We start from the raw sequence: 27,378 nt of genomic DNA, 5'->3' as shown, positions 1-27,378 counted from the left end.
AGTCTATGAGGTAAACGAGAAGATGGTGTTGGAAGAATTTGGATGCTTCATGGGAACAACTTTCTTCCAATTGGTTCCATTCCTTTCGATTTAACTGATTGTGCTGCACCAGTACCTAAACCCAGGAGGAAGACGGCTGTCATTCAAGAACCAGAGGTAGAGTCGAGTGAAGAAGATGACGATGTTGTGATTGTGGATCGTGGAAGATTTCCTTCGATGCCAGCTAGCCCCACGAGACAACATGAGCTGAGTGAGGATGTGGAAGAAACTCATGAAAGTGATGTGGAACTCCAGTCTGATCATTTACCTAGTTCAGAAGATGACTCCCCAGAACCTCCGCAAACATCAACAAGGAATAGGTAACTACCACAGAAATACCAAGGTGGGGACTACATCATGAAGATTACGCCTTCAATGGTCATGAGTCCAGAAAACCTGATTTCGTTGAGTTGCCACTTCAGAAGTTATATATTGAATTTGTTGAAATTCTATAGGCTTCTTTGTTTTAATAATCTAAATAATACTTATGAATCTAATACAGATCGGGTGATAACATTTGTCGTTCACAAGGGGTTCAACAAAGTTAAACAAGGGCCGTAACTCTAGAAGTAATTAAGAAAAATTGCTGAAATTCAATAGATTTCCTTGTTTTACTAATTTCACTAATGTATATAACTTTAATACAGAGCGGATGATAACTTTAGAGCATTTACAAGGTTAAAAAAAGTGAAACAAGGGCCGTAAGGTAATGAATGGAAATTGCTGAAATTCAATACACTTCTTCGTTCTACTAATTTGAATAATGCACATCAATTTCAGACAGATTGGTTGATAACTTTTTCCACTAGAGTGGTCACAAGGTTCAACAAAGTGAAACAAGGGCCATAACTGTAGAATTGATTAACAGAAATTGCGGAAATTCAATCAGATTCTTTGTTTTACTAATCTAATTAATCCTTATAAATTTCATACAGATCAGATAACTTTTGTCCCTAGACCATTCACAATGTTCAACATAGTGAAACAAGGGCCATAACTCTAGCATTTATTAACAGAAATTGCTGAAGTTCTATAGCCGTCTTCATTTTACTAATTTTATAAATGCATATGAATTTAATTTAGATCAGAAGATAAATTTGTCGTTAGAGTGTTCACAAGGTTCAACAAAGTGAAACAAGGCCATAACTCTAAAAGTTAATAACAGAAATGGCTGAGGCTTCTTTGTTTCATGTGGGCGTAAAAACAGTTAATTTTGTAGATTTTTTAATCTGGGAAATCAATAAAAAATAATGCCAATTTTTTTTTACATATTCAGAATATGTCTGACCAAACTGTGCAAAATAACTAAGTATGAAAAGTATCAACAGACCAAATTTTAAAGTGTGATCAACAGACCAAATTATAAAGTGTGATCTAAAGACCAAATTTCAAAGTGTGATCTACACACCAAATTATAAAATGTGATCTACACACCAAATTTTAAAGTGCGATCTACACACCAAATTTTAAAGTGTGATCTACAGACCAAATTTTAAAGTGAGATCTCTGTTTGATTTTATCTTATATTTCTAGAATACTGATTAGTCCACAGATCTAGAAATTCTACTCTTACTGTTCTGTATTTTATAAAAATTTATTTGTTTTTCTAAAAACACTAAAATATCTCTTTGAATAGATGACATACTGTTTCTTTTGGATAGATGCTTTGAATGACCAGGCATGGCCATTGGAACATCGTGGTTAGGTTTATTTTCAGTCAGTCAAGACTTTGCAGCTTCCTCGCCTAGGTAGATGTAAATGGGAGCCATATTGATGTGAATTTGAGGGTCATAACTAACAGTAAAAGTAGCAGATTCAGGTACTGAAGAGTTCTATACAATGCTGCATTGTCATCAACTGTGAAGCTAAATTACTTACTAATTGATCATATCTTCCTCCAGCAGCTAATACATCCGTTACTAATCTCTTCTTTTTTCTATGTTCATACATAAGTTGAAATATAATACCACTATATTGTAATGGATTATAAATCAAACCAACTGTCACCTTAATCTACAATACAAATTAACATCAACTTACACCAAGATCTGTCTATGGAATGGTGATAGTTAAAGCAATTATCTTCTTAAAGGACAATATTGGTGTCAGTCATTATTACATATGTGATAGAACTGGTTAAATACATTCCAAATATAATTTTAACACAGAGATCATTGCTACGAGAGATGTGTAACAAGCACGTAAAGAAACGGGAAGTGACGGCAAACATGACAAACACGAGTTGTCCTTCTATATATCTGACTGAAGTAACAAGCGATACCAGACAAATGATCGAATTTCATTTCACTGATAATTCCGTTGAAGATGAAAAGTTATTATATGGGACGGTGAGAGTGTATCTGACAATGACCTCAAATATTGCGTATAAATTTCAAGTCAATTGGATATTAACTTTAGCCTCTAGAGCGTCCACAAGATTTTTTGAAGTGATCAAGGGACATAACTCTGGCAGTAATGATCGGAAATCGTTGAAAATCAATAGGCTTCTTTGTCTCATTACGGTAAACGCTATTTAAAACTAAAGCTAGCATCATTTATTTATTGACCTAATTACAACCGATGTCAAGTGTCATCGGAATTTGGCATAGGAGATTCGGTCGAAAAGATATATTATTAATGACTGTTTCTCAGTGTATTCGGTGTTCTATCAGGGGATTATTTTCAATGAAGATTTAAATCTAACTAACAACTGGTCAGTGAAACCATCAAATGTATGATCCAATTAATATTTTAATATCTACCTGGATTAATTCATACGGAGCGTTGAAGGCGTGCAATTCCCAAGATTCGCAATCCAATGCCGAGATCCTGTTTACATTCGCCACGCGGATTATTTTCACAAAAGCAACTTACTGGGCCTGTTATGAATAATCAGCAAGCTTGTTTTATTTTTTTACTGGATTATCAAAATTACCGTTCAATGTGCAAATTACTCGGATTATGAACCACATGGCCAATTTTCACAAAGGTATACTGTTGTTGTAGCCGACAAGCAAGTTGATTGCCTTTTTAATCAACCAGTAATAATTAACTTGTTGTAATTTTATTTTGTTGTAATTTAGCCGAAAGTAGATTGATTTATGATACCACAGTGGCCGGTTCATTGTTTTACCACAATCGGCTTGATTGAACATTATGCGGCAAAAGCGGACAAAAAAAAAAGCCAATTAAGATCAGTGGTATAAACAGAATAAAATTTCTATGTGACACAATCACTGGATTTACTATATGAGCACATGGTTTGGAGAAGTATCCTCTCATCTTTATCAAGCACAATGTATCATATGTACCTCTAATTTAACACCTAAAGCCTCAGCATAAATTATCACAGCTTCTAATTCATGCAATGCTCTCTTAACTAAAGTACCAGCCTGAAAAAAAAAAAATATTCAACATTTTCAGGTCAAAGAGAGTACAGCAGTCTGTAATAATACATTGTATGATGTATATCATATTTTCCAACCAATATCTATTTATTTTATATTTATATATATTAAGAGCTTTCTAATAAATATCTGGTCACCTCTAGATGAAATTGTCACCCATGAGAATTGAATGCTCAGTCTTCCAGCTAAGAAATATTTTATTCAAGAAGATATTTTGAAGAATTTTTTGTTATAAAAGGACATTATTTGCTTACTTCTCCCTTTGACTTGGTTAAAGAACGAAGTAAACTGTTGATGTTTTTATAAGTTCCTTCATAATCTAATAAGGTGAAGAACATTGCAGCAGTGTGTTCATTAAAGGTAACACCACAACTTGATTCAAGATTTTGACGCCTTTCTGCCTTTTTATGCTATAAAAAAAAAAGACAAATCCCAGATTTATTCCAAGTGGACGAAATTTAACGTTTACAGATTTAGAATTAAATCCAAAACTTAACAAAGACAAAGTCTGCCTTTCTAATATGAGTTTTAATAAAACAGGACAAATTATTCACACAGGTTACAATTTTCCAGTAATCGTTGGGTGCTTTTGTTAGGCCGCAATGGAGAGCACAATTTTTGATTGGCCCAATAACTCTAATTCAATAAGCATTTCCTACCTCATCTGGATAGGAAATTATCATTTGATAATTAATGTATTTTGTTTTATTTTGTTACACTGTTATATTAACTATAATTAAATATAATATGAATGAACAGAAAATAAAATATTATTCAACCTATTTTCTTTATTTTCATTTCGTAACTACTGTCATCAAACTTCTAAACAGTAGTTAGTAGATGCATTGTTTGGTAATTTTAATGTAAAAAAAGATAGATAAAAGATATGCCCACAGCATATCATGTCGTCATGTAGTCAAGAAGGGTTGTCATATATTTGTTCTTTTGTCAGTAATGAAAACATTTACCAGACCTGTCAACTCTACCGCATCATGTGGTAAAGTGCCGCAAAAAGGCCTCATGTACCGCTCTACTACGCGGTAATAGATTTTCAAACAAAAGAGTTTTTTTTAATTTTCTCGCCAAAACTATGGAACTAAAGGAAGCGACTTTCGGTTATCAACATCGATTTGGGATATTGTAAGGTGTAATTTAGCTAAGAGATTTGTTCTCAAATTCTTTTCAACCTATTTTAGAGTTAACAAGCCAACAGTGAGGCTGATGTCCCCCGCCGAAATAGGAAAATAATTAGAGGACACATATAAATTTATCACAAATTATCTTTTACAAAGTATTGAACAATCAAATAGTATATCTTTACTTATAGTCTAACAATCAAAGTAGGAGAGTTATTGTTTTCCAAAGTCTCGACCAATCAAATTGCGTATATCGCTCGGCTTACCCTGAGCAGAAAATGCTCATTATCAAACTTAGTCAAGGTATTACTGTAATGAAACTATACACCAAGTTTCATCAATCTCACTTAATTAGAACTAAAGTTATCGTGTCCCAAAGCATCAACCAATCAAATTGCTTATCTCTGCTTACCCTAAGCGGAAAATGCTCATCTTCGAACTCCATCAAGGCATTGACCTAATCAACACATACACCAAGTTTGAACATTCTAGCTCAATTAGGAAGAGAGTTATCGTGCCCCAAAGTATCAACCAATCAAATTGCTTATCTCTGCTTACCCTAAGCGGAAAATGCTCATCTTCGAACTCCATCAAGGCATTGACCTAATAAACACATACACCAAGTTTGAACATTCTAGCTCAATTAAAAGTTATCGTGTCCCAAAGCATCAACCAATCAAATTGCTTATCTCTGCTTACCCTAAGCGGAAAATGCTCATCTTCGAACTCCATCAAGGCATTGACCTAATCAACACATACACCAAGTTTGAACATTCTAGCCCAATTAGGAAGAGAGTTATCGTGTCCCAAAGCATCAACCAATCAAATTGCTTATCTTCGAACTCCATCAAGGCATTGACCTAATAAACACATACACCAAGTTTGAACATTCTAGCTCAATTAGGAAGAGAGTTATTGTGTCCCAAAAAGTGTGACGGACAGACAGACGGACAGACAGACAGACGGACGAACCCATTTTAATAGTCCCCTGCTTTCTTCGAAAGGCGGGGGACAATAAAGCGGATATAATTATTGGCACGTGTTCCAAATACTCTTAAAATGCGTAGCGATAAACTAAACAAATAGCTGACATTTTCGTTTGTGCGCGTACGTACGTACAACATCTAATACAATACTTCAAATGCAACACAACCTGGAACTTTAATTTCAAGATGGGAATACGTCTCGACGATTCTGACTTATATGGAACACTCTCTCAAATAAAATAAAAACAGATTTACAAAATCACGGGAGAAAAAAATCCCGTACATTGAGAGGATAATCACCATGGGTGGGGGGGGCATGATAAAATCGATACCAATATTAAGTTGTTTGCAAAACTAATTTTTTACGCCCCACCCCTCCCTCTATTTCTAATGTAGAAATACTATATAATCTTACATAAAACAATACTGACAAAAACTCTTGGTATGGGGAACACACGTCACAAGGATATTTTAAAATCATGCTAAGTTACAACAAAAGAAAAGTGGTACTGGTTAGGCCTACTGCCAGAACTCTGGACTGGTAATTTTAATTATTATTTTTTTTACGTTACTAATTATTTCTTTTTGTAGGCTACATATTCAATTTTGGTTTAATTACATAAATAATTTTAGATATGGTTACCATTGCTTGTGTATATTTTATCTGTTACCCTTTTAATGCAATTTTTGTATTGTTGGGCCTGCAGTTCAGTGTATCATTTCTAAATTAATTACGGTACACTTGGAAGTGCGAATTTTCGCGTTTTTGGAATTCTACTGCCAAATCATGGTTTCTACTGCATTTTAACACTACCCTACTGCATTTCAGCTCTGAGGGGTTGACGGGTCTGACATTTACAACACACTAAAATCTAATTTCAAGTAACAACCCATTAAGTAATTATTAGAAATCATTAGAATTTGTCTCGATTGTTTGTCTCATGACCTGAAACACTGTGTATAAATTTTTATTCACTTTAGCCTCTAGATTTCTTAAGTGATCAAGGGCCATAACTTGGATATTAACTTTAGCCTCCAGGGGATCCACAAGATTAAGGACCATAACTCTAACAGTAATTATATTAATTTTTGGAAATCACAGACAGACTGACAGGGGCTACCACAATATACGACCAAATTTCAATGTGGGCCTATAAAAAATGGTAATGCACCAACTCATTTTAATACAAGTATTTCTGACATTGTTAATGTCAATGCTTACGTATTAAATCATTTTGTATCTCATTTATTATCCGTTACCTTACAAGAATAAGTGAATTGATCGACCGCCTATCACTGAGAAATAGGTAAGGGTTAATCTGTACGTTTGCCATATATAAATCTAACCCAAAAGGTTAATTCCTACGTATCTGGATAAAAAATATAAAATTCGGATTATAACTCCTCATTATGGATTTATGTCAATGCTTACGTATTAAATCATTTTGTATCTCATTTATTATCCGTTACCTTACAAGAATAAGTGAATTGATCGACCACCTATCACTGAGAAATAGGTAAGGGTTAATCTGTACGTTTGCCATATATAAATCTAACCCAAAAGGTTAATTCCTACGTATCTGGATAAAAAATATAAAATTCGGATTATAACTCCTCATTATGGATTAAAATCTCTAGATAAGGTGTGTTAATTAACAAGGGTAAAAAATGGACTGAAAGGTGAGTTAGTTATCGCTAGGGGTGAAAAACTCTGGGACGGTGCGTTTTCTGTACTGAGTGTGTTAATTAACCGACGGGTTAAAAACGAATGACACGGTGTGTATTGTTTGATTGGTTTTCTCGATAGTTGTTATAACTGCGCCAAAAGGGTATAATCAAGGACCAACAGACTTTATCTGACGCGCGAGTGTTAAATCAAAACTTGGGAAGGAAAAATGTTTTTACTGTGCGATTTTTCATTCGCCGGTGTGTTTTACGCAAATAGGTCTTTATATGTGGAGTTGTACGGGGCTGTTTCTTCTATGCGTCTTTTGTATTTGTTGATGAACATAAGACGCAGTACGTGTTTTATAGTCACACCACTTATAAAGTTGCATAATAAAATATAACTATGGACCCTAATCTGTCGTAAAAAGGTGAAAACAATGTCGTCATTTATAAGTATCCAGCAGTCAGGCCCCAATTTGAATATATCCTGGTATATAGCGATAAGCTAAATTTACCGTATGTCTAAATATATTCTTTTGTTCTGACAATTTATTGTTTTGCGGGTTGAAATTAGTACCACGTAAACAGTAACCCATTGCCGGTTTATTGTTTTGCGTGTTGAAATGAGTACCGCGCAACCCGTATCTCATAGCCAGTTTATTGTTTTGCGTGTTGAAATTAGTACAATGTACGTAACCCGTACTTGTTTCGTTGCAACTTTTAATAGATAAACATTTTGCAATTATATTTATATTATAAACAAAAAAATGTTAGCTGTTCAATAATAATTGTTATATAGCCAGCTTATTTAACAATCATCACATAGATGGTTTCCTATACCGTGAGGGTTTGAACAGTGTTTCATTAATAATTAATTAGACCTAGCAAAACTTATTTAACAATCGTCACATATAGATGGTTTCCATAACGGTCAGATTAAAGTACATAGTTGAGTATTGGTGGGAGGACATGAAATTTCATATATTATATAAATCCCATGTAATTTCGTCAAATCACTTCATTGTGGAAGCGGGCGCTACATTAAGTTATTTGAGACACACTCTTCTATAATTAAACTAATTTTCTTTATGATGTCGGTTCGATATCAGTGTTGGTGTACGCGTTGTAATGGAAGTGAAGAATATAATCGTCGAACTGTCGAGGAACACATCGTAGCCGAAAGAGACAGAGGAATTATTAAAAGATGTATTGCATAATAGTGTTTATTTTGCCATCCGGTTTAACAGTTCGTCGGATAATGAAATGTCCTTAAAAATAGTCAGGACCCACATAATGCGCACAATAATAAATTTTCTGAAATAATAATAATTCAAACAAGTCAAATAATTAATTGATTCCAAGTATATCATGGCATGTCAGTACAGACTACTGCAATAAGAGTTATTTTCTTTATTACAAATAATCACAAATAACCAAATCAAAATAAGACAATAATCGTCATAAATTTATTCACATCATTGATATTTTCAATAATACCATTATTGATCATGAAAGCTAATTAATAGCTGAGAGACTAATCTTGTCGGCTCATAATCTTAATTGGTTAATTAACACGTCAGTGTTATAAACTCTACCAAATGTTGACTCATCTGATTGTGTATTGGTCTGTTTATAAAGTTTAACACTGCTATGTTTATTACCCGAGATTATGAGCTGATAAGATTAGCCAACATCTGATTTAACCATAATAAATTAACATGGAGTTTTAAAGTTATAAAAGAGAAACCAACATATTTTTGAAAATCAATATTAATTTCATTTTCAGAGAACGTCCATTGGAAAATTGCTAGCTGATCCAACAGATTCCCCATTCCCCACATTGCAAAACAGATCAACATGTCAAATCGATTCAGTTACTGGTATAGGGTTTAAAAATATGTCTTAAATAGCCCCTTCGTCCCTTTAAATATATATTTTTTTATACTTTAACTTATAAATGCAACACACAAACTGCTTACCATATTTATACAATAGACGATAAATATCCCAAAGAATAACTCGGTTCAGTTTCTTTCCAATAAATATCACAAAAACAAATCATTAAATTTCATTTTTCCAGTTAACATTTCGAAGAAGCTTTCAATAAAACACCTATAACAACCAGATCTTATGAATGGAATCTTGTCAGGACAGAACTTAGATTAATAGTAACTGATGCGACAATTACATCAAAGAGTCCACATCAAAAGAGTACAAAGGAAATTGCTTAACAAAAATGGTGCGATATAAGGGATAATTTTTGTGCCAAATTACAAAGATAGGTTGCCAGGCAACGAAACATACGCCCACAGCAGCTAACTCGTCCGGGCAGTCAACAAGAGTTGTCACATATTTTTACTTTTTTCTGTAATGAAACATTTATAATAAATTAAAATCTGATTAGGAGTAACAACTCATTAAGTAATTATCAGAAAACCATTAGAATTTGTTTGGTTTTTATAAAGTTTTGCCCCATGCTAACGTTTAGTATAGGAAACTTTTAACATCATGGATTTAGCTGTTCAAGTCATAAAAATTCATTGAAAATCAATATACTTGTTTGTCTCAAGACCTTACACTCTGTGTATAAATCTGAAGTCAATCGGATGATAACTTTAGCTTCTAGAGGGTCACAAGGTTTTTAAAAGTGATCAAGGGCCATAACTTTGGCAGTAATTATCGGAAATCGTTGTAAATCAATGATTCTTCGTCTCATAACCTCAAAAACTCTGTATCAATTTAAAGTCAATCGGATATTAACTTTAGCCTCTAGAGCATTTACAAGATTTTTTGAAGTGATCAAGGGCCATAACTCTGGCAGTATTTATCGGAAATCGCTGAAAATGAATAAACTTCTTCGTCTCATGACCTTAAACACTGTGTATAAATTTAAACTCAATCGGATATTAACTTTAGCCTCTAGAGCGTCCACAAGATTTTTCAAAGTGATCAAGGGCCATAACTGTGGCAGTATTTATCGGAAATCGCTGAAAATCAATAGGCTTCTTCGTCTCATGACCTTAAACACTGTGTATAAATTTAGAGTCAATCGGATATTAACTCTGACCTCTAGAGCGTCCACAAGATTTTTTGAAGCGATCAAGGGCCATAACTCTGGCAGTAATTATCGTAAATCGCTGAAAATCAATAGGCTTCTTCGTCTCATGACCTTAAACACTGTGTATAAATTTAAAGTCAATCAGATATTAACTTTAGCCTCTAGAGCGTCCACAAGCAATTGTGGACGCCGGACTGAAGGCCGGCCGGCCGGCCGGACGGGGGTGACGACAATATACGACCACATTTCAATGTGGGCGTATAAAAATTATCACCACCGGTTAAGGAATGATTTTATTGACAGAGTATGTCAACTGCGAATATGATGATTAAGTATTCTTTTCATACGCTGCATGCGCCAACCTTCAAGTCTGTACCGATTCAAAAATTGAATTATCTCTCATATCCACAATTTTTAAAACCTGAGTTTTATCGTTAATAAAATTATTAGAATCCTTTGTAACCTACTGGTATTACATGGTGTAAATTGTAGGAGATGGGGTGTGCTATTCATCGTAGCCCGTTCGTAATTTAGCCATGACAACGGCACCTATTCTGTGTGAAAATCCTGATTGATCGCGTCCCAATTGTAATTGTTCTTTAATAATGAGCTCAACTATTTTGGATAATGATTACTTACTACAGGGACGTAACTAGCTCAGAGCAACAGGGGGGGGGGGAGTATTCTCAAGGGGTGCTGTAAAATTGACGGACAATGTATATCTATTGTTTTTATGGTCGGCAATTTTTTCAAAGGGGGGGGGGGGAGGCTTTGCACCACCTGCCCCTTAGTTACGGGCCTGACTAACTGACAATTCAGAATATAAGTATTGTCTACAAGACTACGACATGGTAGCAATTTGTTGTTAAAGGGGCTTCTATTTTAGTCAATTATCGATTCCTATTGATAGCACGTGTGAATTCACATAATTTGGAATCTTGACTGACAGTATGCATTGACTCAGACTTTTTGGTGCCGAAATGAAAAGTCATCAAGGTATTATCCGACTGATACATACGTGTTAATATACATGTGTTCAACAAGGTTGACAGTGACTTCTGGGGATGTGTGCTTAAAAACAGGAGATGAAGGCATTTAATTCATTTGTGATTTTAACCCGAAGATATATTTCTTCAGGTGTGATTTATCAATTTAAAATGCTTTGTGTAACTTATTTGTCAGAATGGAAATGGCTATTTCAATGGACAAAACTTTCGCCCACGGTAAGACCAGCATCTATGTGTGTAAATTTTGAAATTTTCGTAATTTTAATGAGTTTGAAATAGTCAATCGATGCAAGTATTAAAATGTCGAACATATTGATGAAGTAATGTATTGGTACCAGGGCTCGACACTGCCGGCGGCCTCGGCGGCCATGGCCTTTGAATTTTAGAATTTGGCCGCAGATTCGTGGCCGATTTTTAACTATCCACGGCCATGGGTATCGAGAGTTATTTTTACTATCGATAATCGGTATCGAAACAATCTTATTTTCACGATCGTAATGAAGAATGGATTACGTGTTTTAAAGTCAAACTATACGATGTTTTTGTTCGTCTAATTAATAATAAACTGTCTCATATTACGTATAAATTGTTTAAATAATGTTCCGAATGATACCATTGATAGGCCTATGTATGTGCAGGAACCAAAATAAAATGAGCACGAGTCGATTCAAAACATTGCGTACGTGAGCGCGACAAATACCAACATGGTGGACAAATCGTTGTCGATTCGTGTGCAAAAACTAAAGAAAATGTAATAGTCTAAAGAGCTTGTTATCACGAATTCGTAAATTGTTTATTATTATTAAAAAAATACAGCCTTGATTCCGAAAGAAGAAATACAAACGTTTTTGTCATCCATCATTGCTATGTCATTTATAATGAGCAGACGGGTATCTCCAATTTAGCAAATTCCATGATATGGCGATTATTGTTTCAAACTAAAGTATTGTTTAAATGTGGGTGAATTTATTTTAACATTTTTTTTTAAAAAGCTAAATTGAGATTGAGACTTTGAAGTAAATATAAAGTGACCGATGTAGGCTATTGTATTATTATATATATACGAAGGATTAAGTCACAGAAAACATTGAGTCGACTCCTACGCACGCACGAAAAATAGACGAAGAGAACGATACCGGTACTCGATGATAGTGCTTTTTGGCATATCTTATTGATACTATCTATAATTTACCCAGCTCTACCGATGATATATAGCAATACTTTCAACTCTCAATATGGCTACATGCCGATTTTTAAAATATTTTTTTAGAATAAAAAAATTGTACTAAAAACGGTACGATAAGAATTTTCTCCCTTAACTCAATAACTCTAAGGATGCATTATTTTTGAAAAAGTAATAAAAATATTGAACGTGATGTGATAGGCAGGCCTGTAACAACATTTTGACTGAGAAACAAGATCTACAATAAACAGAACTTTACATATGATCAACATATTAAAACCTTCTAAATAAGCTGATAATATCATAATTCATGACATAAAAATTGGCCTTGGATTTTCAATTTTTGGCCTTGGATCAAGGTTGCACTTTGGCCTATCATAGACCAAAGTTGGCCTTCGATCGAAAAAACGAATTTCGAGCCCTGATCGGTACAACCATAATTCTGTTTATTTTATTATATAAATGCCTGCCAATGTTTGATATTTGTTATATTTTCAATATAAGCCAGTAAAATCTGCGTGTCTAACCGTGTTAAATTAACAATCTTTTTTTGCATGCCGTATTAGCTGATATTCGACTACGATATCACTGCCGTGGAATCGCACGATAAATACATAAACCTATTTCAAACCAGCTATGGATGTGCTGACTGTACATGCGTGAAAGTCAGACTTTTTAAAATTCGCGGTGGATGGCGGTTTAAAATAATCACTGAGGTCGGCAGTTTACTCAAATTCGCGAAGGAAATTTAGAGCGGAATTTTGAGCTTGGCCAGAGCAGATTGATTAACTGACGTCGTCGATTTTTATATTTATATTTTATTATGCAACTTTATAAGTGGCGTGACTATAAAACACGTACTGCGTCTTATGTTCATCAACAAATACAAAAGACGCATAGAAGAAACAGACCAGTACAACTCCACATATAAAGACCTGTCCTTATACAAAGACCTATTTGGGTAAAACACACCGGCGAATGAAAAATCGCACAGTAAAAACAATTTTCCTTCCCAAGTTTTGATTTAACACTCACACGTCAGATAAAGCCTGTTGGTCCTTGATTATACCCTTTTGGCGCAGTTATAACAACTATCGAGAAAACACACCAATTAAACAATACACACCGTGTCATTCGTTTTTAACCCGTCGGTTAATTAACACCTCAGTACAGAAAACGCACCGTCCCAGAGTTTTTCACCCCTAGCGATAATTAACTCGCCTTTCAGTCCATTTTTCACCCTTGTTAATTAACACACCTTATCTAGAGATTTTAAGCCATAATGAGGAGTTATAATCCGAATTTTATTTTTTTATCCAGATATGTAGGAATTAACCTTTTGGGTTAGATTTATATACGGCAAACGTACAGATTAACCCTTACCTATTTCTAAGTGTATGATGGCTTGAATGGCGAGATTGCTATCAGTCAGTTCAACTCTAAAATAAGTCTGAGACTTCAGGTTGCTATCCTTGTAATAGGTTTTTCCAAGAATATTATTATATTGATTTATACCTGAAAGTCACGTAAACACAACAAAACAGACTGCTGTTTATCTTCTGGTATCCCACAATACACCAATACAGATTTCAATAAACATGTATGGTTAATACGAAAATAATAATTTCTTTCTTGTAAAGCTGGGAATTCATTAACAACTTCTCCTACAACAGCTAATAACTCAGATTCTGGTATCAATCTACAAAATATAATAATTTTGTTGTATATACCACAAGCTATAATTTACAGAGCATGAAACATCTAGAATGTTGGTGTACTGTGGATCTGTAGTAATAACATTGGGTTACTGAGGTGGAAGCTAGTCTGGAAATTGAAAGAGTCCCAGACACTACGTCTACTTATAAAAAATACAGAGCAATTTGTCTCAAAAAATCGTACATTGTTAAAGTGGAACTGGTGCTATTTAAGAAATGATTTCTTGGCCTGACATAAAAAAAAAATAATCATCATCTAATAAATTGCAAATGCATTTAAGGAATTATTTTTCTGACCCAATATAAACAATAGCTACAATCGTTTATACGATGACTGCATAGATAGGGTTGCATAAAAATATTTATTGGTAAAAAAGTTTGACTGGTAACATTTTGAAACATAAACCCTACTAATAACTTACCCAAACTGATATGGAGTAATTATGTCAAATGCACACTCTGTCATTTCTTTTGGATGTAAGCCGAATAATTTCTTTTCTTGGTAAACATGATCAATACAATACCTTTTTAATGACTGAATATGACTCTTTGCAACATAACGAGCAAAAGGTACCTGAAGTAACAAATATATGAAATGCTCTTTACCTTTAATAAATCAACAGGTTTTGAAATCTGTCGACGCAATGTTAAAATCATACAGTTTTGTTTAACCCAATAGTTAAGTCACCAACTATTTTTAACACTATAAATGTGAAAGCACTGTCACCATTATTTTTCTTGATTTGTTTATCAATGTATGAAACTATACATAAAGTTTCAGCACTCTCACTCAATCAGAATCAGAGATTGTCTTCCAAAGCAAATAACTGATCGCTGCTTAACCCGAGCAGAAAATACTAATTATCAAACTTAGTTATAAGGTACTGATGTAATGCAAATATATAGCAAGTTTCATCACTTTCACACAATGAGAATCAAATTGTTTATCAAACTCAGTCATGATAATCACCTAATGAACATCTACACCAAGTTTGAACATTCTACCAGAATTAGAAGCATAGTTATTGTGTCCAAAAAGTGTGATGGATTGAGAGACAGATTGTATTAGCCCATTGCTTATTACGAAATGTGAGTGAAATAGATTTATTTAACATCCGCTTCCACCGAAGACAATTTTTATATCATGTGAGATGAGACATCAACCCTACTCATCACATTAGGATCGAAACAACAGATCTTATGACCTAAAGTGCACATGTTAGACTACTCAGTAACACCACTTAACAACCGCTCTGGTGGTCAGATAGTCTTCTGTAAGGTGATTAGATTGAAAACTTGACTTACTCTGAGATCACAGCGCAGACCTACAACATTACCACTATGGTCCATAAAACATGCATATTGTTCATCCTGATACAAAAAGCACTTGGGCATTAAAATGGGGGTTGACATTCTTAAAGCACCATGTCGCTGAAATATCCTTTCTATTGTACCATGAACACTTGTCTGTACTAAGGCTGCTTTCGTAGTAAGAACACCCTTTGAATGAAAACAAAAGATTTGCCATCACATAGGGCCCACATGATTTAAGTTCAGTCCCTGACTCAGAATAGAACTCCAAAATAATAAATAATCAAGCACAGAGGAAGTTTCTAGATAGGGGGTAATATTTTCAAAATCGATGATATATACCGCAATTACTTTTCGGTCATACAAAGGTTTATTGATATGAACAATTTTCTACGTTGTTTTTTTGTTTGCCTTTGTTTATAGAATTTAAGTTGTTGAAAACATCATCATCCCTTGCAACATAAATCATACTTCTTAAGAGCATTCTAATACTTCTTTGAAGGTTTGGAAAAACTGACAAAATATGGGGCTAATATCATCTCCTGGCCATCAATTTTTAGCATAGCTATCACACATGCAAAACATTTGAATCTAAGAAGATGTACAGCCAATGAAAATTTATATAACTTAAATCATAGACACGTAAGGGTATTCATTGTAGGCTGGAATGATCAAGACTAAATAATTAGCTAATTTACCTTATAAAGATCATTGTCATAAGTTAGATGTTGAATAAGTGGAACAGGCTGTGAAAACATGGCGTCTATCATACGTCTGTAAGATTTACTCTGGGGATTGGATATGGTTGATCTCAAAATTTCATTCAGTTCTGCTTCTTCCATTTGCGGGGGAGGTAAATGGTCAGACTGTAATAATTCTTTAGATGTTGGACGACAACTAGGGTCATGATTCAGAAGTGATCTTATAATACAGGTCTGAAGATAAATCACGATATATATTATTTCATTCAAGTGTTTATTTTATTTATTAGTAAAGATATGTCTTTAAACTTGAAATTATAGAGTTTTGGAGTAAACTATCTTTTAAAAAAAACTGGAATATGAGATCACATTATAAAGAAGCACATATGGATACCTGGTTGGCCATTTCTATTTCATCAAAGTCTGACGGCAATTGAATTGATGGCAGACGGACATTTCCTAATACGGTTACCCTTTCCATTCCCGTTGGTAATGGTCGATAGCACATCTCAAAAAATATGATTCCAAGGCTGTATATATCCACTTTCTGTTTCATAAAAAATCCAAACATATAATATAAGTTAAACATACATTATGCAAGAGATAAATCTGTCTATTGCAGGTCTTTCTTTAGGCCTGAAATGTTATCTAAATTATTTATTTGACATTAATTAACCTATCCAGGCATAATCAACTATAGATGGCATCGCTAGCCTGCGATCTTTAGTGGATTGTGAGCCGATTTACTGCATAACTTTCCTTCACGATTTAAAGATTAAATGGATAATGCTGTTTATCGTACTGACTTTAGTAATGATGATCAAGGCTAGGCGGAAATTCAATCGCTTTGTTCCCGGTTCATAGTGGATCAATTTGAATAAAATTTTCAGCAAATTGCCTTTACATTATCTAGTTTTTAACTATTATAGTAAGAACTGCCAACTCATTATCGAATCTCCCATAATGTATCTTTAATAAAGCAATGTTAGGATTAACATTATGGTATTTTCATAGTCCAATTATCTGTTTGCATGCAGTGGTCTTGTAGCAGTGGAAAGGAACTGGAGAACCTGGATGTTAAGAAAATGTCTCTACTCATTGACTAAATTTATTCTGATCTACATAAAAGTAATACATGTATACATACACCATCGTGCTCTACTGTCAAATTGATGGAATTTATTGGTGGAATTGCTATCGAGTCAGAAGGAACTAAGTTCTGTCACAGTTCTGTCACAGTTCTGTCAATTGTGAGAGCATGATCATAATCAAATGTATCAGATGTGGTGATTGGTTGAGTATTATATTCAATTAGTGTGTGCTTTGCTACCAGACTGTCTGTGTTTGCTCGACTGATAACTTTCAGGGGATTTAAAAAATTAAATTCTGTAACATTTGAGTACCCCCTAGATCTATGTCAAATTTAACACTTTAAAGCAATCATTCTTATTACAGTTGTAATTTTTTTTTAAACATAACGTACATGTCAGTGGAAATGAAATACAGTTACCTGATCATAATGTAGTTTACCACCACTAGCCATGACTTCTGGACTTACATAGAGTGCTGTTCCTACATTACCTGTTAAATTACCATCTCCTAAACTAATAGAGCGTGAAGAACTGAGATAAAAATCAGAAACATTACCAATCTGTTTACTTGCATCTAATAATGCACTTTGCTGAAATGGAACAAACAACCAATTAATGTTTAATTTAACTATAAGATCAACATCATTTAAAAACTGTCTATTGCTGTGACAGAAGTAGGGTACAATTCTAATCTTTCTGTGACACCACGTCTCATTTATTTAATCATATGTGTACTAGGCAAATATTTCTATTGTACTTTTGCGATCAATCTCCATCTTATCATTTAATGTACAAATACTCCAATGTCTTTAAGATTAAAAACTATCTTTAAGTTTATCCAGCAGTTGTCAGGCAAGATATGCCCACATTTTGCAAGAGATGGACAGAGAACCAGTTTTAAAAAAAAAAAGCGATTTTACGTAAAATTGGAGGCTATAATCCAGGAAGTTACGATCCACTATGCGCAAGTTCAAAAGGAACCCAGATCTTTAGGATATAATTTATAAACATATATTTTAAGTTTTATTGTAGATAAAAAAATTCACCTCTACAGGGTCCACAACCTATTTGTGCATGGGGAGCGGCCATTTTGTCAAGCTATTTCAGTCTTATTTTCATGAAATTCAAACTCAACTGTCATTATGGTGTAACGGTGGCAAATTTAAACGCTTTTGTTTTTTAATCAGATAAAAATTGTGACCTCAAGCGGAAAAGACAATTTTGCATACATTCAGTAAGTCATGGTCTGAAATGTGCGTATTCGAAAGGAACTGAGATCTTTGGGATATAAACATATATTTTAAGTTTCATCAGAATCGGAAAAAAAAATGTGACCTTTAGAGGCTTCACAACCTTCGTATTATTTACTTTTACACTATTTGCATACAAGGAGCAGCCAATTTGATAGGAAGTTTCGTTTCGATATAGCTGAATTTCGATCTTAACCCTCATTACGGTGTAATGGTGATATATTTAAACACTTTTTAAAATCGGATAAAAATTGTGACCTCTAGAAGATCCACAAGCTAAGAATGTGATTTTATGTACAATCAGGGGCCATAATGCAGGAAGTTGTGGTCTGGTATGTGTGAATAACGAAGGAACCAAGATCTTTGGGATATTAACATTTATTTTAAGTTTCATCAAAATCGGATAAAAATTGTGACCTCTAGAGGGTCCACAACCTTGGTATTATATACTTTTACACTATTTGCGTACAAGGAGCGGCCATTTTGTTGGTCAGTTTCGGTCCAATTTTTATAACATTCAATCTCAACCATCATTAGGGTGTAATGGTGATATATTTAAAATAAAAACGTAATTTTTCGCACAATCAGGGGCCGTAATACAGGATAAAAATTGTCACCTGTAGAATGTCCACAAACGAATGTGGACGAACGGACGGACGGCCAGACGGGGGTGACGACAATATACGTCCACATGAAAATGTGGGCATATAAAAATTATCTTTATACAGTTAAACCAGCGGCTGCCAGGCAGGATAAGCCCACATTTTTCAAGAGATGAATAGAGAACAAGCTAAACAAAAGGCGATTTTTTGTAACATCAAGGGCCATAATTCAGGAAGGTATGATCAGATATGTGCGAATATCGACAGGAACCAAGATCTTTGGGTTATAAACATGCATTTCAAGTTTCATTAAAATCGGATATATTTGAACTTTTTTTAAATCGAATAATAATTGTGACCTCTAGAGGGACCTCAAGCTACAAATGCGATTTTCCGTACAATCAGGGGCCATGATCCAGGAAGTTACAATTCGATATGCGCGAATATCGAAAGGAACCAAAATCTTTCGGTTATAAACTTACATTTCAAGTTTCAACAAAATCTGATAAAAATTGTGACCTCTAGAGAGTCCACAACCTTGATATATCATATTTTTATGCTATTTGAGTACGAGGGGCGGCCATTTTATCTGTGCGATCAGATATGTGCGAATATCGACAGGAACCAAGATCTTTGGGTTATAAACATGCATTTCAAGTTTCATTAAAATCGGATCAAAATTGTGACCTCTAGGGGGTTCACAACCTTGATATACCAGATGTTTACACTATTTGCATAGAAGAGCGGCCATTTTCATGAAATTCGAACTCAACCAACATTTCGGTGTAACGGTGATATATTTGAACAATTTTGTAAACCAGATAATAATTGTGACCTCTTGAGGGACCACAAGCTAAAAACAGGATTTTTCGTACAATCAGGGACCATAATTCAGGAAGTGACGATCCGATATGCGCAATTATTGATGGCAACCAAGATCTTTGGGTTTAAACAAGCATTTCAAGTTTCATCAAAATTGGATCAAAATTGTGACCTCTAGAGAGTCCACAACTTTGATATACCAGATGTTATACACTATTTGCGTAAGGGCGGCCATTTTGTCCAGCAGTTTTAGTCCGATTTCACGAAATTCAAACCCAGCCAAAATTACGGTGTAACGGTGATATATTTGAACTTTTTTTTAAATCGAATAATAATTGTGACCTCTAGAGGGACCTCAAGCTACAAACGCGATTTTCCGTACAATCAGGGGCCATGATCCAGGAAGTTACAATCCTATATGCGCGAATATCGAAAGGAACCAAAATCTTTGGGTTATAAACTTACATTTCAAGTTTCAACAAAATCTGATAAAAATTGTGACCTCTAGAGAGTCCACAACCTTGATATATCATATTTTTATGCTATTTGAGTACGAGAGGGGCGGCCATTTTATCTGTCAGTTTTGGTCCGATTTTTACGAAATTCGAACTCAACCATCCTTAGGGTGTAACAGTGATATATTCAAACGTTTTTTTTTAAATTGGATAAAAATTATGACCTCTATAGGGTCCACAAGCAAAAAACGTGATTTTCCGTACAATTCAGGGCCATAATTCAGGAAGTTACGGTCCAATATGTGCAAATATCAAAAGGAACCGGTATCTTTCAGTTATAAACTTACATTTCAAGTTTCATCAAATTCAGAAGAAAATTGTGACCTCTAGAGAGTCCACAACCTTGATATATCATATTTTTATGCTATTTGAGTACGAGGGGCAGCCCTTTTTTCTGTCAGTTTTAGTCTGATTTTTACAAAATTTGAACTCAACCATCCTATGGTGTAACGGTGATATATTCAAACGTTTTTTTTAAATCGGATAAAAATTATGACCTCTATAGGGTCCACAAGCTAAAAACGTGATTTTCCATACAATCTGGGGCCACAATTCAGGAAGTTACAGTCCAATATGTGCGTATATCTAAAGGAACCGAGATCTTTGGGTTATAAACTTACATTTTAAGTTTTATCAAAATCAGAAGAAAATTGTGACCTCTAGAGAGTCGTCAACCTTGATATATCATATTTTTATGCTATTTGAGTACGAGGGGCGGCCATTTTGTCTGTCAGTTTTAGTCCGATTTTTACAAAATTTGAACTCAACCATCCTTAGGGTGTAACGGTGATATATTCAAACGTTTTTTTGAAATCAGATAAAAATTATGACCTCTATAGGGTCCACAGGCTAAAAACGCGATTTTCTGTACAATCAGGGGCCATAATTCAGGAAGTTACGGTCCGATATGTGCAAATATCAAAAGGAACCGAGATCGTTGGGTCATAAACTTACATTTCAAGTTTCATCAAAATCAGAAGAAAATTGTGAACTGTAGAGAGTCCACAACCTTGATATATCTTATTTTTATGCTATTTGAGTAGGAGGGGCAGCCATTTTGTCAGTTTTGGTCCGATTCAAACGTTTTTTTTAAATCGCATCAAAATTATGACCTCTACAGGATCCACAAGCTAAAAACGCAATTTTTTGTACAATCAGAAATGAAATGAAATGAAATGAAATGAAAAGGGGTTTAACGTCCTACTGTTCTGCTCCTAAACTGGGCTAATGAAGACGGCATACGCCATACAGTGTGTTATGAGGGAAATTTTGCCTGGGCAGCAGCGCTACGGCCTACTCTTATATCAAATTCCAACTGCCAAGGGATCTTTTACGTGCATGCCAATATGTACACAGGACCTCGGTTTTTCGTACCATCTGAATGACTAGACAGCTGTCCTTGTCAGGCCCTCCGTCCTGCATCACTGACAAGGTGAAACCACGCCGGAAAATCTGGATGCACTTTCTCGGCCAATGCAGGGATCGAACACCCAACCTCCAGGCTAGCGAGCCAGCGTCTTACCCACTTAGTCGTACAATCAGGGGCCATAATTCAGGAAGTTAAGGTCCGATATACGCGAATATCGACAGGAACCGAGATCTTTGGGTTATAAACTTACATTTCAAATTCAAAAAAAATCAGATAAAAATTGTGACCTCTATACGGTCCACAAGCTAAAAACATGATTTTTCGTACAATCAGGGGCCATAATACATGAAGTTACGGTTCGAAAGGAACCAAGATCTTATGGATATAAACCTATATTTCAAGTTTCGTTGAAATCGGATAAAAATTGTGACCTGTAGAGTGTCCACGGACAGGAGGGACGACAATAAATACGTCCACATGAAAATGTGGGCGTATAAAAATATACCTTGACTAGAATATCTGTTGTAGCTAATCCAAAATCTCCAATCTTAACATGATCATTTGAGTCTAAAAATATATTGACTGGTTTTAAATCTCTGTGAATCATTCCCTAAAGAAGAAAACTGTATAGGTAAATATGAAATTATTCAGTCAATAATCAGATTAATGATATTATTGATAATAATAATATCACAACATTTACCTGGTCATGTAGATGTATAAGTCCTTCAATAATCTCTCTGAATAATCTCCATGTTCTATCAACATCTTCATATAATCCAGCATCTATACAATTTCTTAATGTACTTTTCTCACAATATTCCATCTGTGATAACAATGAAATATATAGCAGATAAAACCACATCAAGGGTAAATATGTCATCTAACTGTGATAGAGTGTCATCTGTCAATAGCTATCGTTTCAAAAAATTTCTATAAAATGGGTCTAGTTGTAAAGTCACACATTAGTAAAATGTGAAATTATATGGATAAAAAGCCGCCTTCCTGCTTCTAGAATGTGCCAGTTTTTATAAACGAGTCGTCGCAAGTTTGAATTACTTTCTGTTCGCGCCATAAAGTTTATCAACCACTATTTACACCTGATGCATATCATTAAAACACACAACAAATCAAAAACACTCTAGATCATATTACGCGCCAATTTGACCTCAAGTTCACAGGTCAAAAGGCGAGTCTGAGTTAGCGTGTTTACTTTGAGACGATGAAGTGCCTTGTTCACCTCGTAGACAAAGATTGTGGAAAGCTGATTAAATTTACAGATACCAGTTGGAATAAGGTTGTTTTAAGTTTTAAAGGATGGACTAATCTTGATGGAAATGAGCTAAAAGTGTGCCAACAATATAAAGATGTATTTGAGGGTAAGTTTATCAACTAAATCAAACTAAAATTGAAAGTAGAGTCGCCATTTTATTTTTCGGCGAAACACAATTTTTTGTTTTGTTTACATTTTAAATTAAATTCTTAATGATAGGCGGATTGAATTTTATAGACACCTGTACTCATCACAAATGCTGTGGACTGTACAACACAACGGGAGCTTACGTCCGTATATAATATTTCTTGTTTGTTGTCATTGCTGTGTGCAAGTTACGATAAATAATAATAATGTTTGTTGACATTCACATTGTATAGTCTCATTATATTGTTCATAGATAGATAGGTTTGTTTTAAAATCGATAGCATTCACGCTAGCCTTTGGTTTTATTTTATTAAACCCAGATTGTCTAAGTGTCTTTTCACAAATCAAGTGCAAACAGGTGGCAGTGTCTTCTTGTTTTTCATAAAAGAAAAGTAATTTTTATTATGGATATTTGTTGCCACCTAAATTCTTCTCTCAGGTTCTAATTTGCTTATTTTGTTTATGTGTGCAATAATATTAGAAGTATGTTTGTATTTATAGGGAATAAAGATGATGCACTACCGGTTTATGGCTATCATTCCAAGTGTTATTCGAGATTCACAGTCAGAACAAAGATTGAACGAGCTACTAAAAGAGTTGCATTAGAGTCTGGTGAGAAGCAACACGTGATGAGAGTCAATCCACGTCTAGACAAGGTTTGCGATCAGCCGCCACTAAATCATCAACCACCCAAGCTGTGTCCACCTCCAAGGACATGTCTTGCCTCCTGTGTGCATTATCTGCAAAAAAGTACCTTTTTTCCACAGGTGTCAGAATAAGACTGTCTCTGATAAGCTGGTTTTAGCAGAAACTAAAGATGGGGGTAAGTTTTTATTATTTGTTCAACCGTTGTGATTTAATATTGCCCCCCCCCTCCTTTTCTGTTATCAATGGGGTTGAGAGATCCAATCACATTCTCGATGACCTCAATGACAAAGTACAGTATTAGTAGTCTATCTGTTCACGTAAGGGTTTTCAGGGTTTCCCTGCTGCGCAGGTTCTCCCAGCACGTGAGCAAATCATATGATTGGTGCAAAATAACCAGAATATGGTGTTGATATGACATAAAACAACATTCATTCATTCATTCATTCCTCCCACATGTACCAGGTCTGCCAAAAGTTGTCTAGTTCATTGTTAAAAGTAGGCTGCTCCATACAAAGCCTATTATACACATAAAAACTGTTGCATAAAGATTTTTGTGGGGTTTTTTATTTATGCATATGTAACCAGAAAACGAATATGCATTCTACTTCTAGTTGGTTTATGATATCCATGATATTTACAATTTTCCATATCTTTTTAGGGCGACTTAGAGAAGCAGCAATTAAGAAAGAAGATGAAACCATTCTCAGGCACATCAGAGATAAAGACTGTGTTGCCGTTGAAGTTAGGTACCATCTACGATGCCACAAGGATTATGTTCGATTCCTAACAAGAAAACCCACAGTTCAGTCGTCAGGTAAGTTTATTTCATACTTGTAGTAGTTGTTGTGTCCTTGTGGCTTGTTGTTATATCTATTTTATATCATAGGCCTACATAAAGGCAACTAGTGAATGGGAAGGGATTTATATAGCCAAGTGGTTACAAAAAGGTCTGTCATCAATGGACTTGAGTTCGAATCCCATTATCAGCAACCTCAATGACAAGGTGTGGGAGTAGCCGATTTACTCTATAGTTTAAGTAGTGCTGGTATCTTTGATGGCAAGTGAATTGGCACAAAATGACCAGATTGTGGTGTCCAAATGCACTAAAACAATGTACATCCATACTTTTGTACTGTCAAGACGTGTTTGTGATATAAGTTTAAAGTGTATTAATATGTTTGTTTTTCTTAATCGACCACCGGCCAATACATGCGATTGATCGTTAAATCTTAAATGGAAATATCACCAAACATGAATTCATGCATCTAGGATGAGATTTCCTTGTACGTGTAGTAACTATGAACTTACATTTTTCAGGTCTTCAGAGCGGTCTGCATATGTTACAACCTTTGATATATTTTGTGAAGATGTGATTAGAAAAAGAATTATTTTCAACAAAGAAATTCTGCGAATGGCCAAGTTATTAGATATGTTTATTAAGATGGCAAAGGACATTGAACAAGTCGACATTTCAAACTACCGGTAATAATTTGTTATTTCTGTACAATGGTTTTGTCCTTTGGGGGTGGGGGCGATTTAGTCAATTGGTCTGTCATTAATGGGCTCAACGGTTTGAATCCTCTTCTCAATGACAAGGTGTGGGAGTATGCAGGGGTATTCCAGTTTGGCCTACTGTACTACTAGTATGTAGGCGAATTATCTGCCATTGCAAGTGGATTGGTGCAAAATGACCAGATAGCAGGGTCAACGTACAATAAAACAACATTCAATGGATATGATTTATGTGAATTAATTTTTTACTACCTTCGTACTGTAAAGACCCGTTTGTGATCAATTTTTTTGGGTTTGGTATAATTAAGCATTAATTATTGCACAACTGTTACAGCAAAATTTAAATAAATTTTTGATAGAACAGTTATTAAAAATTAAAAAATTGTTTTCTGTATTTTAAAAAAAATATTGATATTGAAATGTTGTTGTAAATTGCAATACACAGGCCTAATTTACATCTATTTATGTGAATTAATTTTTTACTACCTTCGTACTGTAAAGACCCGTTTGTGATCAATTTTTGGGGGGTTTGGTATAATTAAGCATTAATTATTGCACAACTGTTACAGCAAAATTTAAATAAATTATTGATAGAACAGTTATTAAAAATTAAAAAAATGTTTTCTGTATTTTAAAAAAAATATTGATATTGAAATGTTGTTGTAAATTGCAATACACAGGCCTAATTTATATCTATTTAAACCTTTAATACTAGTCATTAAATAAAACATTAATGTTTTAAATTTGTTTTCATTCTTTGTTTGGTGATAGGGTGGGTTGCCAAGGGGGAAATTTGGTTTTGTTCAATATTTATAGGACATTTATGATACGAGTTATCTCCCCTTACAGCCCCTTATACCTTTTTACCTGGGATCCCTATATGAAATATCACGTTTATGCATTGTTTTTTTGGTTGAAATCAAATATGTCTATGCAATTATCAAATTTATGTATGATTTCTGATAATAAATTAAATTCAATATCAATACAATGATGCTGTATTTTCATAAATAGACAAAAACATGCTACGATGTGCAACATTACTGCTTTGTGGGCGCTTATTATTGGTCCTGTGCAAATACAAATTGAGATATTTCCATAATTTTTTTTTCAAATGTTGCTATGCATTTTGGCAGTACACACGAAAAAAATCATTCACCTGCTGTAATTTTATCATCCAAAATCACAACGTCAAAGTCATGTTAGACAAGCATGATATAAATTGACCGAGACCCTGGGTAAATGGGTAATAATTTAAAAACTGGCAATATCTGAAGGTGGGAATATGGATTTTCCATCACTAGAAACCTTGTATTATAAGAAAATGGCAACATTTTTTAGATCCAGGGGGGGTGCAACAAAAACCGATTTCTAAACACATTTTCCCTGTACAGACGACACTCTATGATAAGATATTCTATTATCAGCAAAATCAACTGACAACTTGTTCAAGGAGAAGCACTGATGCCATTTCGCCTGATTTTTCAAAGGCCCAACCAGGAATATGGCCAATAGGACATCAAGATATGGGGAATAATATTCCAAATTCCAAAATTAATTGACTGTACTGTGTGTATAACTACAACTCATCCCGATTATTGTTAATAATAGGCTGGATTGATTAGGTAATTAAGTGATCAACGTATTTATCGTGTTATACCGTCTATACACCTACCTTGAATAACTACTTAATCTGGCTTGATTGGTGGATTTAATCCTATGTCAGACAATTCATCAATCCAATCCTGAACAGAAGTCATTGCTTCTCCTTTGTTGGACTATTTACCAATCCAATAGGAGTGAATATAAACTTAATCTACATGATTAGCATACTTCTTGGTTTCTCCGTTGTCAGACATTTTAATCTCCTTCCTTGATTTCAGCCGACAGCATGTAGAAACTAGTCATAGATGTCACATATCCTAATAGTATATACTA

At 34.5% G+C, this 27,378-nt stretch overlaps 1 protein-coding gene across 2 annotated transcripts in view; it reads right to left on the bottom strand.

Moving 5' to 3' along the window:
- Positions 1 to 27,378, bottom strand: part of LOC126821151 (eIF-2-alpha kinase GCN2-like) — a 270,365-nt gene that overhangs the window by 64,616 nt on the left and 178,371 nt on the right. For both annotated transcript variants that reach the window (XM_050549499.2, XM_056101507.1), the window contains exons 19-29: positions 22,564 to 22,686; positions 22,366 to 22,470; positions 17,722 to 17,892; positions 16,606 to 16,758; positions 16,209 to 16,445; positions 15,505 to 15,699; positions 14,622 to 14,773; positions 14,000 to 14,183; positions 3,701 to 3,856; positions 3,351 to 3,431; positions 1,918 to 2,052 (exon numbers count right to left, since the gene is read on the bottom strand). Coding sequence is in view for 1 of the 2 variants with exons in the window: in XM_056101507.1 (XP_055957482.1) it covers positions 1,918 to 2,052; positions 3,351 to 3,431; positions 3,701 to 3,856; positions 14,000 to 14,183; positions 14,622 to 14,773; positions 15,505 to 15,699; positions 16,209 to 16,445; positions 16,606 to 16,758; positions 17,722 to 17,892; positions 22,366 to 22,470; positions 22,564 to 22,686 (1,692 nt within the window). In the remaining variant the exon portion in view is untranslated. The remainder of the gene's footprint in view (positions 1 to 1,917; positions 2,053 to 3,350; positions 3,432 to 3,700; positions 3,857 to 13,999; positions 14,184 to 14,621; positions 14,774 to 15,504; positions 15,700 to 16,208; positions 16,446 to 16,605; positions 16,759 to 17,721; positions 17,893 to 22,365; positions 22,471 to 22,563; positions 22,687 to 27,378) is intronic.

The sequence above is a fragment of the Patella vulgata genome, chromosome 5 (genome assembly GCF_932274485.2).
Source record: "Patella vulgata chromosome 5, xgPatVulg1.2, whole genome shotgun sequence".
NCBI classification, from domain to species: Eukaryota; Metazoa; Mollusca; class Gastropoda; family Patellidae; genus Patella; species Patella vulgata.
This window is presented reverse-complemented; position numbering and strand designations above follow the sequence as displayed.